This window comes from Gekko japonicus, unplaced genomic scaffold (assembly GCF_001447785.1).
Source record: "Gekko japonicus isolate JY-2015 unplaced genomic scaffold, Gekko_japonicus_V1.1 scaffold3217, whole genome shotgun sequence".
Classification (NCBI taxonomy): domain Eukaryota; kingdom Metazoa; phylum Chordata; class Lepidosauria; order Squamata; family Gekkonidae; genus Gekko; species Gekko japonicus.
The window spans coordinates 50,526-64,269 of NW_015162050.1; the positions used below are offsets into that span (position 1 = coordinate 50,526).

General features: G+C 47.4%; 1 protein-coding gene across 1 annotated transcript in view; it reads right to left on the reverse strand.

Moving 5' to 3' along the window:
- Nucleotides 1-1,197: 1,197 nt before the first annotated feature.
- Nucleotides 1,198-13,744, reverse strand: part of LOC107105604 (sciellin-like) — a 90,321-nt gene continuing 77,774 nt past the window's right edge. Inside the window, exons 15-19 of the mRNA XM_015405599.1 lie at nucleotides 11,755-11,814; nucleotides 9,374-9,427; nucleotides 8,561-8,614; nucleotides 1,332-1,388; nucleotides 1,198-1,243 (exon numbers count right to left, since the gene is read on the reverse strand). Of these exons, the coding sequence (XP_015261085.1) occupies nucleotides 1,198-1,243; nucleotides 1,332-1,388; nucleotides 8,561-8,614; nucleotides 9,374-9,427; nucleotides 11,755-11,814 (271 nt within the window). The remainder of the gene's footprint in view (nucleotides 1,244-1,331; nucleotides 1,389-8,560; nucleotides 8,615-9,373; nucleotides 9,428-11,754; nucleotides 11,815-13,744) is intronic.

The window sequence follows — 13,744 nt, forward strand, 5'->3', positions numbered from 1 at the left end:
GAAGTTTCTCCTGATATTTAGCCGGTAATGACTCCCTTGTCATTTCCACCCATTAGATCTAGTCTTGCAATCCGGAGCAAGAAAGAATAGATCCGTCTTCTTCATGACTACCCTTCAACTACTTGAAGACTGCAATCATGTCCTTCTCTTTCCCAGGCTAAGCATACCCAATTCTTTCAGCCTTTCCTCCTAAGACTTGGGTTTTGAAATGTTACGTTTTCCTCTAAAAGGACATGGGCCCTTTGACTGCCGTTGAGTCTGGCTTGGCCCTCGGAGGCATTCTGCAAAAGTAATTCCTAAATTCCCTAGAAACGGTTCAGAGGTGGTTTCGCCATTGCCTGCCTCCACGTCACACCCCTGGCATTCCTTGGGGGTCACCCATCCGAATACTAACCAGGGCGGACCCCGCTTAGCTTCTGAGATCTGGCGAGATCAGGCTAGCCTGGGTGATCCAGGTCAATGCCTGACAAAACCCAAAGCTTCTAGCTGGTAGATAAAAACATCTCTTTGTATTTTTTCAGGCCTGCTGCTTATATCCTGTTCTAAAAGTGATAGCGATGCAGGACTTGGAGACCTGCGGCAAGGAAGGTTAAGGCCAGGAGGAGGCCTGGAGTGAAAAAAAGTGATGGGCAAGAGGCTTCATAGTCCTCTGGTGTGTGCTTAACTTGGAGAAGGTCCTCAGTGTGTGTGTGCGCGCGCGTGCGCGCGCCAGGCCCGTAGCTACAGTGGGGCATCTCGGGGCTAGGCCCCCTGACTTACTGGGAACCCCCCCCCGGCTTCCCATCCAGCCCAGGCCCCCCAACTTCCAATGTTTTATTTTATTTGTGGCGCTCCCTTGGGGCTGTGCATGTGCGGGGTGCCCCCTGACTTATTTAAAGACCCCCTGGATTTAAAAAAAACCTGGCTACGGGCCTGGATGCCACACTCTGCCCTCCAGAGTATGGCATCACACGCTAGGGTAACTGAGCTCTGTCGTTTGGAGATCAGTTGTAGATTCCAGGAGAACTCCAGCCCTCGCCAGGAGGCTGATAAAACCCTTGCCCCAGGGCCCATGATAACCTTGACACGCACAGGAAACTTCCCTGTCCACAAGCTTTCCTGTCTGCCACCTTTATTTCTGGGGAGGAAGGAGGCAGCGCGTGCAGTTTTGGTAGAAGCAAGGCTGCTGCATGGAAGTGAGCGGGGAGGGCTTCGTCTTCAGATGCGCCGTAGACCGTCACTGCGCTGATGGGACACGTCTTTTCTGCTCAAAGGAATGTGTAAAAGCACAAGTAACATCTACCCATAGGAAGGTCTGCATGGTGCATAAGAACAAGAGTTAGAGGTACTACCTTTTGTTTTGTGATGCAGTGTTATTTGCATCAATGAAGTCATCAAGATCTCTTCCTCTGTAAGAAAACAAGAAGAGCATCAGGAAGGTGGTCGGTACGCCTTCTTTGGAAGAGAGGGGGGTGGCTTTTTCACATGTGATGTTTTTTGTCACTTGTAGCCCCATACTGCTTTGGTTTATCCCCTGATTTCCGCATGCATTTCTGTGCCTTTCGTTTTCACTTCACTTGTTTTGTTCTGTATTGTTTTTTCTCCAGGTTTTTTTCTGGCTCCTTTGAGTCCACTCCCCCCCCCCCAGTGTTTTTTAAGAAGCTGATTTTGAGTCAGCTTTTTCCTAGTGCCCCATTTTCAATTATCAGACAATTGTCATCATTAAGCCATTCTTAAACCAGAGAGCGAGAGAGCAGACTGTACATACACTGAAGAATGAAACACAGGTAGAACTTAATGGATCGAGTATTTGTCAGCTACTCTGAAGTTATTAGTACTCTGCAGATATAATTTATACTTTAAGTCCCTATGACTATCCTGAGAAATTATTCTGGGTATAAGCTTTTGTGTGCATGCACATGAAAGCTTCTACCCATAATTAAGTTTTGCTGGTCTTCAAGGTGCCACTGGACTCAAACTTTGTTCTGCTGCTTCAGACCAATATGGCTACCCACCTGAATCTGATAAATTATGGAACAAAATTTTATTCTTCCAAGATTTAAATATATTCACACTGTTGAATTGTTTTCCTGATTCAGTAATGTGACAAAAAACAAAGATTTCTGACATGTTTGATACCGTCAGAGGAACAAATTATTTGTTTTCCTATTTCAGTAATGTGACAAAAAACAAAGACTTCTGACATGTTTGATACCGTCAGAGGAACCCAGTAGTTATAGGACATGGTGTGTTCCTCAGGATTGTGTACACCTTTTGTCCTCTGTGGCGCAACAGGCCCTGTTCCACCCTGCCCTCCAAGGTTTTCCCAACACCTGGAGAGGCTTTTCCATCTCTCTGGTAACCCACCGCCACCACCTGACCTTTGTAGGGATTGCCAGTTGGGAGGGTCAGGACTCCCAGCTTCCCTTCCAAGTTCTGAGGCCTTGCCTCTGTGTCTCTCACTGCTCAGCGCCTGGTCAACATGGGGACCGTTTACTTCCTTGTGAACCCCTGAAGGAATAGCCGCTTGCCCACTGACTGCCTTCCCCTGGCTCTCCTTTTTAAAATATCATGTCCAAGACAGTGGAGGTCTATGTGGTACAGAGAACAACTACCAGCATCAAAAAGTTATAAAGTATGTATTTAAAAAAATGTTCACAAGCATCCTTTTAGCACAGCACCAGATAGAGCTGGGGATTTAAAAGAAATGGATAAAACAGTTCCTCTGTCCTTTCTCTATACATGCCCTGTCAGATGTTAGAATACAGGGTAGGCTCCTTAGCACAGATTGTTATAGATCTTTACAGAGTTCTCTTTACCTTGCAGCTTCCTTCAGCTGTCCAGGCCAGCACATGGCTAATGGCTGCCTCCTCCAGACCTCAGTTAAGAGTTCTGTCTCCTCTGATGGACTCAGAACAAAAGAGACCTCCCTCCTTGCTCCCAGGAGTTTTATCACGTTCTTCTTCCCCACCCACTGACCAGGTTGGGCTGGGTCAGATAAGCTTTTCCTGGAGATTCTTCCTGAAGCCTTTCAAGTCTAAAATCCTCCAAATCTCTGTTCCCTGCTTGGAGAAGGGGGGAGGAGCTTGACCCACCCACTGTCTCTTCTGCTAGAGCTATTAGTAAGCTGGAAAGTGATTGGACTGACTTCCCCCTTCCTGGCTGCTCTCTGCCCAGAGAGAGAGACGGGGGGGGGGGACTGTTTAAACCTCCTGGTAAAGGTTTTACTCAGGTCAGACCTCTATCCTAGAAATGCATTTCCTTACATCCTCTTTTTTTTGTAGCCTCTACTAGCCTTTCTCAACAGCACAATGTAGGTAACTGATAGGGTGAGATACTGGGTTGCTATGAAAACAGCCTCATGTCAGTTCCCTATTTATTGAGACAGCAAGTTAACTTGGTACTCCAGTGGCTCAGAATCTCTATTTCTGCTTCTAGAGACAGGGATATACCCTTTAACTATGGAAAAATTACTTCTATACATGCATACCTTTTCCTGTCTCTGGCCAGTTGTTACATTCTGGGAGAATTTTGAACCAGGGTGCATGTGTGTCCCTACCCATAGGAAGAAAGTAAACTAGTGAACTGTCAAAATGTGAGATATACATTCTCCTAATAAATCTTGTTGTTGTTCAGTCGCACAGTCAAGTCCGACTCTTTGCGACCCCATGGACCACATCACACCAGGCCCTCCTGTCTACCGTCGTGCTCCGGAGTTTGCTTAATATATATAGAAGGACAGGATATACATATGATCAACAGTGTCTAAAACTCATTATATGACCATAATATATAAAACATAATATACATAAAGTACATTTTGTATCCCATACTCTAATATAAAATAATGTATTTGCTGGGTATATGACCCGTAGCAAAAAAGTGATGAATTCTCACCTGCTTTGGGGAACTCCTGAAGTTGATGCCCGATGCATCACCCCGGTAGACGTGAGCCCTCTAGTCACACGGATGGCTCTGCAACTCGGTTGAGAGCCCAGCCCTTTTGTACTAGCATATCGCAGCCTTTCAGAACGGTTCTAGATAACATCTTATAACTGGAAAATCCCGTTACTAGTCCCTGCCTAAACATTGTTTTGATCATTCCTTAGTGTCATGTGTAACCTTGTTTCCCACTTGAACTGTTTCCCAAGGATCATCATCAAATGGCCCCTTTTCTGGTTCTCTCTTCTTAGAGGAACACATAATTGAGAGGAACTGGTATGGGTACAGTACCAAGAACATAATTACAAGTCTGGTGGGACACGACTTTTATTGAGAGAACCACAAACATGGAGGCAGTAGAAGGGACCCCTCCCAAAATAAATCTCATGCTTGCAGGGCGCCTCCTTATCCCATTCATTTTTGAAGTGTGCAATTTTTAAGCCGGACTATACTTCATTTATCGGCACGTGGGGTCTCCCTGACCCCACAATCTGTAGCCCACAATCTAAGGACGGGACTGCAAGGTCTGGGACAGCCTGCTGTGCTAACCACGGTGCAACCTGGCTCGTGTGCAAGTGGGAAACTATGCATGGTTTGGAGGTTTGGGCCTGCTCTTCCATTAGGTCATTCTCCCTGGAAAAGAAACTTCTGATGAAGCCCTACTATTGTGATCTAGAATTAGGAATCTATATAGATTATACATACTATATACACTCCACCAAGAGCTGGTTCACATGGTCAGTTTCTGTCTCTGGGACATGCTCCTAAAGTACGGCCAAGAATGGATTTGTATGGAGGTTTTGCATAAATCAGGATTTCCATGAATACAGCCGGCACTTCCCAACAGACATTTCTGTAACTGTGGACGAACTTTATTCAGCACTACTGAAACTGCTGTGGAGAAGCGGTGGCTGTATCTGTGGTCCAAGAATGACTTCCACTGAATGAATGTACCCGCAGGGAGCAGTGCACACAGATAAAACTGGCCATATGAATAGCTACAACAGACTTCTAAATGTCGGAACTGAATATGTACACGAGACATATGGTTTTTCAAATTTGCCAGCCTTCCGTTAGTGCCTCTGTAGAAACAGAAAATCTAGGCAGAAAAGTGTACAGGTAGAACATTAGTTACATTTTCACTGACCCCTGACCTTCTGGCTAGGGAACAGATATCCATTTGAAACACAGTTGGACAATCTGACCTGCAGGCAAGTATCTGCACTGATCTGCTCCACATTTGTATTACGTAGGTTGATTTGTGGGGCACTGGCGAAAGGAAGAAGCTGGATTTCAGGCAATGTTTTTTCTAGTTAGTTTGCCAGTACGTTCCAAAACTCATTCAGCCTCTGGTTCTATGTAAGAATGAGCCAACTGTCTTAGGTTGAATGGAAAAAAACAGCATTTCAACCAGTACCAAGTATCATAAAGCCCCTGTATAAATCTATGTTTCGGCCTCATTTGGAATTCTGTGTACAGTTAGCACTGGAAAAGGTGCAGAAAAGGGCAACTAAAATGATTAAGGGGATGGAACACTTTCCCTAAGGAGAAAGCTTAAAGAGGCTAGGGCTCTTTAGCTTGGAGAAACGAGGATTGAGGGGTGACATGATAGAGGTTTACAAGATTATACATAGGATAGAGAAAGTAGAGAAAGAAGTACTTTTCCCCCTTTCTCACAATACAAGAACTCCTGGGCACTCAATGAAGTTAACGAGCAGTAGGCTTAGAACAGATAGAAGGAGGTACTTCTTCACGGAAAGAGGAATTAACATGTGGAATTCACTGCCGCAGGAAGTGGTGGCAGATACAAGCATAGACAGCTTCAAGAGGGGATTCAATAAACATACGGAGCAGAGATCCATCAGTGGCTATTAGCTGCAAGGGACTGGAAGGAACAGGAACACTCAGAGGAATTTCAGACGATATAATCCAGAAGAAGAACGGTTCCCAAACGGCTTCTGGTCTATCATTTCAGACAGAACCATTTTAGAACCGGTTCCCTACCGGAATATATTTGTAATTTCACACACAAACACTTCTGTCCCGTTTAGGAAACGGGGCTGAAGCGTTTTACCTGTCAACCGCTTCCAAGTAGTCTTCAGTTTCCTCTCCCAGTCCTGATGTGCTTTTCCCCGCCGTTTTTCGCCCGCGCGGGCAATCTCTGGCTTTTTTTTTTGAACGTTCGCTTTATAGCGAAAAATGGCGGGGGGGAAGCGCTGCGGTCTGAAATGGCAAACCGCTTCAGATCCAGCTCTTTACCAGAAGGGGAAAGCCATGTGTGAAATGGCAGCCCTATACCGGTTTACTCCATGACGGATCAAAAACGGCTTCAAAACGGGTTAAAAAGGGTAATGTGAAATTCCTCTACGTCTGGGGCAAGTGATGCTCTTTATTCTTGGTGCTTGGGGAGCAACAGTGTGAGGGCTTCTGGAGTTCTGGCTCCACTGGTGGGCCTCCTGATGGCACCTGGGTTTTGACCACTGTGTGACACGGAGTGTTGGACTGGGCGGACCATTGGCTTGATTCAACATGGCTTCTCTTATGCTCTTATGTGCTCAACAATGTCAACCTTTTTAATTTACTCTTTTGACCTCTGAGGAGTGAGTCTGTGGACTTGGAATTATTCTTTGCAAGCATCACCCAGTTATGGTAGATGTGTTTTGGTGTGGCACAAGCGTTTGCAGTCCATTGCCCCATTCACCAGAATCATACACTGAGACATGCTTACATATCCATTTCCATGCCTATCATAGAAGAATAAGTACAACAACAGGAAGAAAAAAACCCAGTGTTTCAAGCTGAAGGTGCTGCTGACCCATGTTAGCCTCCAAAATCTAACATCAGCTGTTAAAATAATTTGTTCAGAGAAGCAAATAATTTTTACAACACTTTCATTGTGCAGCTCTCCTTACAACACATTTATCCCAGACAAAAATGCATCAATTTGCTGAGAGAAACTAAAGCTGTTTTTTTCTATTCCTTCTACTCATTAAAAAAAATGTACACCAATGTAGAAGCAAAAAGGGCCCGGGTAGGCGAGGCCCGCCATTTGCGGGGCCAGGCGGGGGAGGAAGAGGCTGGCCAGTCGCCGGGTCGGAAAGGGATGGGGCCGGGTGAGTGGCGGGAAAGTAGGCGCCTCCCCTCCCTCCCCAGGCCAATCACCAAGCACCGGGGTGGCCGGAGGGAGAGGCCTGGGTATACGTGACCCGGGCCACTCGCCGTCCCCAACCCCGGACCATCGGCCTCTCCATCCCGAATACGACCTGGAACCGCAAACAGAATCTTGTACTACCTCTTAATTCTGTCATCAGTCTTTGAATTTGTTTACTTAGAATTTAAACGTGTTTCGAATCTTGCAAACTATTTTGGCTGCTAGCCAAGGAACTCTGGGATATGGAGTTTAATAAGGAAATCTATTATTGCCTTGTACTGTAATCTTTATAGGACTACAGTGGAAATTGCCAAGTGAGATCTGTGATGTTCAAGACCTTGCCTCTATTAATACTTAGAAGACTTCTTTCTTTAGACAGCTTTCTATCATTAACTTACAGGTTTTGGATTTTTAAAATCTTTTTTCCCTCTATATATTGAGTAGGGATGGGCATGAACCACATTTTTGTGGTTTGGTTCATGGCTGAACCATGAATGGAACCATGAACTGATATGCTGGTTTGCAAACTGAACCGTTTTGTATTGGTTTGTGAGCCATTTAAAGTTTAAACCCCTACTTTCTGCTCCCTGCAGCTTTTCGTGGTGAACAGAAAGCAGAGGTTTAAATGGCTCTGAGCTGCTTAAACCAAACAGCTGAGCTCAACTGCTTTTCATGAAGACTCTGCTTTCTGCTCTTCACGAACTGCCACAGACTGCATCAAAATTAATGGAACTTCATGGCAGTTCTTCAGTTTGCAAACATCACTTTGCCACAAACTGCATCACGAACTGCCATGAACTGCATCAAAATTAATGGAAGTTCATGGCAGTTCTTCAGTTTGCAGACATCACTTTGCAAACCATGAACCGGCCAAAATTCGTGACAAACTTTGGCCAAGGACAGACTGGCAGTTTGAAGCGTGAGAGAGTCATGGGCAAAAAAGACCCAGAACAACTTGTTCCGGGTATTCTCAGTCACACTGCACCGACTTATGCGGGAGCATACCGGGGAGGAGGCGCAAGGGAGCGTTCGCACTGTTGGCCCACCCCTGACGGAGGCACGGCTGTAAGGCCTTTCTTTTTGGTAATCTGCTTAAGCGCATAAGAAATGTCGGCTTTTGGTGTTCACACTTCCTGGAAGTGGGATGAACGCACTCTCCAGGGTTTGCTACCACTTTCACCTGGTATTTTTTAAACTTGGGAGGGAAGCGTTACAAGACGGGTTGAGTACGGCCGGGGAACACCCGACAGCTGTGCCTGTGTGAACCGGCCCTTTAATCCGTTTGTGAAACGTTTCTGACACATGCCTATAATGGGGCAAACTGCCAGTGTGAACTCAGCCTTTAGTTCGTCAATCGGTTCATGCCTATCCCTAACCTTGAGTTCCCCGCCTTGAGTACTTTTAAATTGAAAGGTGGTTAGTAAATTCTCTAAACAAAGAAAGTAATGCTGGTTTCCAAACTAGATTAGATAAGTAACATAGACTCACCCTTTGTTATATCCATTAGATGTAGAATTCACTTTGATGTGATCATCAAGGGTCCTTAGAGGATGAAACAGAAACAAAAGCAGTTACAGTCGGTGCACCTGACCTTGTTATTTTTTCAGATTGAAAAGACGGGGGAAGAAGTCAGTGTGTCCCTAGCATATTAATGACTACGAGATCGACTCTATTTACCTAACACCAAGGCAAATTGGCACAAGGTATCAAATGTACCAGAAATGTCTGAAATCAGACATAAAGCCATCGGGGGGGTGGGGGGGAGTTCTCATCTGTCACAGTTACCATCAGGTAGATTTCATCATGAGCTGCCATAACATTACACGGGGTAGGAGTCTTTTCTTTGGTGGGAGTGCGAAGGTGAAAGGAAGCTTTAATGTTATACACTGCTTACCTCTGAGGCTCAAAGGATTCCAAGTGCTAGTTCTTATCGGCCTTGTGCCAATAGCATGCTGGGTCAAGGTGCCAGATACACCCTGTCCAGAAGCTGAAAGATCATTTACTCTACCCTGTTAAGTAATGATGGGGACCCTTGTGGGGCAGACAAACCCCATCAACAGGGGAAGATGGCTGTCTAGACAAGCTTTATTATGGTTAACTTGCTTATTCGCCTTCATTGGCTGCCGTATTTGTTCTTTTCCTACCAAATCAGACAGTTTTATTGATGTCTAAATTGTATTTTTGAGTTTCCGTACTGGAGAATTGTTACATAAAAGGAGGAGTATAAACTCTAAATACATAAAGTGATGCTGGCTTCAAAATGGGATTAAATTTGTAGCACACACATACTCCTAGACTTACCCCTCGTTGCAGCCGTTAGATGCAGGTTTCCCTTTGATGTGATCATCCAAGTCTCTTCAACAGGAAGCGCGGGGGGGGGGGGGGAAGAGAAAGTTACAGTGAGTACACCTGACCTTGTGTTTTAGATAGAGAGACAGGGGAGGGGAAGGCATCAAAACCGATCAGCTTTATTTTTCTAGTGTCAGAGCTGATTTGCATGAGACGGAAAGCATCACAGACTGGGACAGGTGGAGTTCTAAAATCCAAAGCTGGCTTGTCCCACTTGCCTTGCATAATAACCCGCCTTCCTTCTACAACAAACGCATCTACTAAGACTGGACTGCTCCACAATGCAGTCTCGGAAGAGCGTTAAATCACAGACTTGAGAGATTCCCTAGCACAAGTAGCAACATTCTAGGCCTCTCGAGGAAGTTTGGTAGGTGAGGAAGCCCGTGAGCCCAACTCTTGGCCTAGGCCTGCCAGCTCCAGGTTGGGCAATACCCGGAGATTTGGGAGATGGAACCAGAGAAGGGTACCGTTTGGGAAGGGGAGGGACTTTAATGGAGTGTAAGGCCATAGAATCCACCTTCCAAAGTGGCTATTTTCTCCAGGTGAACTAACTGCTATCGCCTGGAGATAGGGTTGCCAGGTCTGGGTTGGAAAATACCTGGAGACTTTGGGGTGGATGTGGGAGAGGGCGGGGTTTGAGAAGGGGAGGGGCTTCTGCAGGGTACGATGCCACAGAGTCCACCCTTCAAAGCAAGCCATTTTCTCCAGGGGAGCTGACAGCCCCGTAGCTAGGGGTTTGGGGGGGAGGGGGCCTTGGGGGGCGCCAGCTAATTAAATTAAAGGCTCACGGGCAAGGGGGGGGTCTCCTTGGCGTGCACCCACACAGCCCCCACTAGAGCCTTCCTCTGAGGCGAGCCAGAATCCCAATGTTAATAGACACTAAGGCTCCTCAGAGGTCTAGCAAAGCTGCCGTGTTTTGTTTTGTTTTTAAAGGAGAGCGGGGATCAAGCTTCCCCCCTCACTCCTTCCCTGAGCCGACGATCTTTTCTGAAGCCTGGGGCAGAAAATCCAACAGGAGGAGCGAACTGCGGCAATCCGACCAATGTGTGTGGGACTTACCGTAAACCGCCGGTTGCTACTGGGTCCTAAAGAGACTCATCTCATCGCAGATGAGCTCAAACAGGGAGATGCCGGCTCAGATCGATCAGTGGGTGAGTGGGCCGAAGGGAGGGAGGGAGGGAGAGCTGAAGATTGGGGGAGGGGCCCACAAAAACAGTGTGGGGGGCGGGCCCCATGGTCCCCACGTTAGCTACGGGCCTGGGAGCTGATCTCTATCAGCTGGAGATCAGTGGTAAAAGCGGGAGATCTCCAGGCCCCACCTGGAGGCTGGGAACCCTACCTGGGGATCAGTAGAAAAGAGCAAGAGTCCAGTAGCACCTTAAAGACTTACAAAATTTGTGGCAGGATATGAACTTTGGTGAGTCACTGTTCATTTCTTCAGGTACTCATGAAAGCTCATTCCCTGCCACAAATTTCGGTAGTCTTTCAGGCACTGCTGGACTCTTGCTCTTTTCTGCTGCTACGGACGGACTAACATGGCTGCTCATCTTGATCTATCTCCACGGAGATCAGTTGTGATCCAAGGAGATTTCCAGCTACTCCGTGGAGGCTGGCAACCCGACTGGGTCTATATCCCTTCTCTCACCATGACACAGGCTCCAAGAAGGGAGGGGAGAAGGAAGAACAACCAGGGCTATTTTTGGGCAGGAACGCACAGGGACGGAGTTCCGGCTGGCTCCCAAGTTGGCCACACCCAGCAGGAACTCATTAGCATAATAGGCCATGCCCAACAGCAGGAACTCATTAGGATTGGCTACATTAGGGGTGTGTGGCCTAACATGCAAAGGAGTTCCTGCTACAAAAAAAGCCCTGGGTTTTGACAACAAACAAGGTAAACAGAATAAGAAGCAAAAGGTGGGTGTGGCTGGATGACCACACTTCTGGTAACATGGGGGTTCGGCCTAATGTGCTAATGAGCTGTGCTGTCAGGGGTGTGGCCTAATATGCTAATGAGTTTCTGTGGTTGGGTGTGGCCAACCGCAGAATGAGTTCCTGCTGGACTTTTTCTACAAAAAGAGCCCACAACTGTTGTCTGAACGGGACCAGGGTTCCCGATCATTACATGTCTCTCGGCCTCTGTGTTTCTTCCCAGTTGATTACCCTGGGAATGAACTTCTTCTGGCTGTCCAAAGGGGCAATCCTAAACGGACTCCAGTGGTTTTAGAAGGGCATAACTCTACTTAGGACTGCATTGCAAGCTCCTGTCTTCTCCGGGATTCTGCGTTCCTCTGCCAGCTGGAAGAAACGACATGAAAGACTCTTCTGAATCTTACCCCTTTTGACTGTTGTCGCTCACGGCATTGACTTGGATGAGACTGTCCAGGTCTTGGCTTCTTTGGAGGTGAAACGTCATCGGTGAAAAGAAGAACAGAAAAACACAACGGTCAGTGAGCTAAAATTATTAATTTGATACTCAATGCAAATAAACCATGTGGAGTCTTTATAAGCAAAGTTCCTCTATTTTCAAATCAATTGATAAATTAGACTGATTTGTTTTACCAATGGTAATGCTAATCGGGGTCATTTCCTGCAGGAGCGCACAGGAGCGGAGCTCCAGCAGTAAAGAGCCCAGAGGGCGGGCACATGCAACAAGCCCCACCCCCTGCTCCCAGCAGCCCTCAGTCAGAGCAAGAAGCAGCCAGGTAAGTTGCAGAGCCCCGCCCCCAGCCCCCCGGCCCAAAACAGTCCAGTGGCATCTTTAAGACCAAGTTTTATTCAGGCACAAGCTCTCCCTCCTTTGTGAGGACAGATCTGCACGTTCCCCCCCCCAATAGCTTTTGTGTGTCAGATGATGAAATGGAATTACATATCATAGTTCTAACATATTTATTACCTTTTATTACTTTGTCAGATGGTGAAATGGAATGACATATCATAGTTCTAACATATTTATTACCTTTTATTACTTTGTCAGATGGTGAAATGGACATCCATAATGATGAGCCTCACGCTGCTTTGCACAGAGCACTGTGGGGGTGGCTCAGACAAGCTTGAGGTTAGGTAATGGTCCGGCTTCCTGCTCCCTCTTTTTTTCAGGCCGTCCCCTACTTTCTGATTATCCCCTGGCAACTGTTTGCCATTTTATTCAGGTCAGCAAACAGGGAGTCATAACTTCCCACAAAGCCGGAATTGCAAATCATGGCCTCCTATGGGAGGTCTGAGGAGGGCATGCGCAAGCCAAAGGAAATGGATGGGGCAAAGGCAGGCCCGGTGCGGGCCACGGCTTTTGCAAGGGTGCCAATGGGTCTCCTTTGCACACCCCTCAGCCCTCTGCCCTTAGTGCCTCTCTGGACTCTTGCCCCGGCAGAGAGGCTTCTTTCGGCCACAGGGCTGCCAAATGCAGCCGGGGGGCGGGGAATCCCCTGTTTCGGAGCCCCGATTCCCGGCGCGCCGGAATCGGGGCCCGGGGGAAACCCCACCCCCGCATGCGCGTCACCCGGAAGTGATGTCGCACGCTGGGGGCGGAGCCACGCCATTTGAGGGGAAAACTCTTTGTTTTCCCCTCAAACGGCGTGGCAAGAGGAGCCAGCAACTTCAGCTCCCTTTCTTCCCCAGACCGGGGAGGGGGGGATTTCTTAAGACACAAGAAAAATCCTTCTCTCTGTGCTTTTCTCTGGAGAACTCTCTAGGATACCAGGGAAAAGCATAACTGCCAACCCACCAATATGCTCCCAAGGGCTGGGAAGAAGCATCACAAGCTGCCTTTCTCTGACCCACCACTTCAGGACAAGACTTTGCTTCAAGGCCTGCTTCTTAAATCCACGAGCAGCCAGCATTTATTGATGCTACCTCCAGCCTTCCGTAGAAGAGGAGAAGAGAAGAGATTGGGTTTATACACCGCCCTTCACTACCCAAGGGAGTCTCAGAGAGGCTTACAAACTCCTTTCCCTCCCCCTCCCCACAACAGACACCCTGTGAAGTAGGTGGGGCTGAGGGAGTTCTTGACAGAAACTGCTCTTTTTTTCAAGAACAGCTCTTATCAGAACTATGGCTTGCCCAAGGCCATCCAGCCAGGTGCAAGTGGAGGAGTGGGGAATCAAACCCGGTTCTCCCAGATTAGAGTCCACGCACTTAACCACTACCAGGGGTCATTTCGTAGAAAAAGAGATGCAGGAGCTCATTAGTATAACTCATTAGCATAACTTATTTGCATATGCCACACCCCCTGACATCATCGGAAGTGTGTCAGAAGGCAACACCCACTGCTCAGGCTCCACTGGATTGTTTTGGATCGCTAGCTATTGGGGGGGGGGGGGGGGCGAA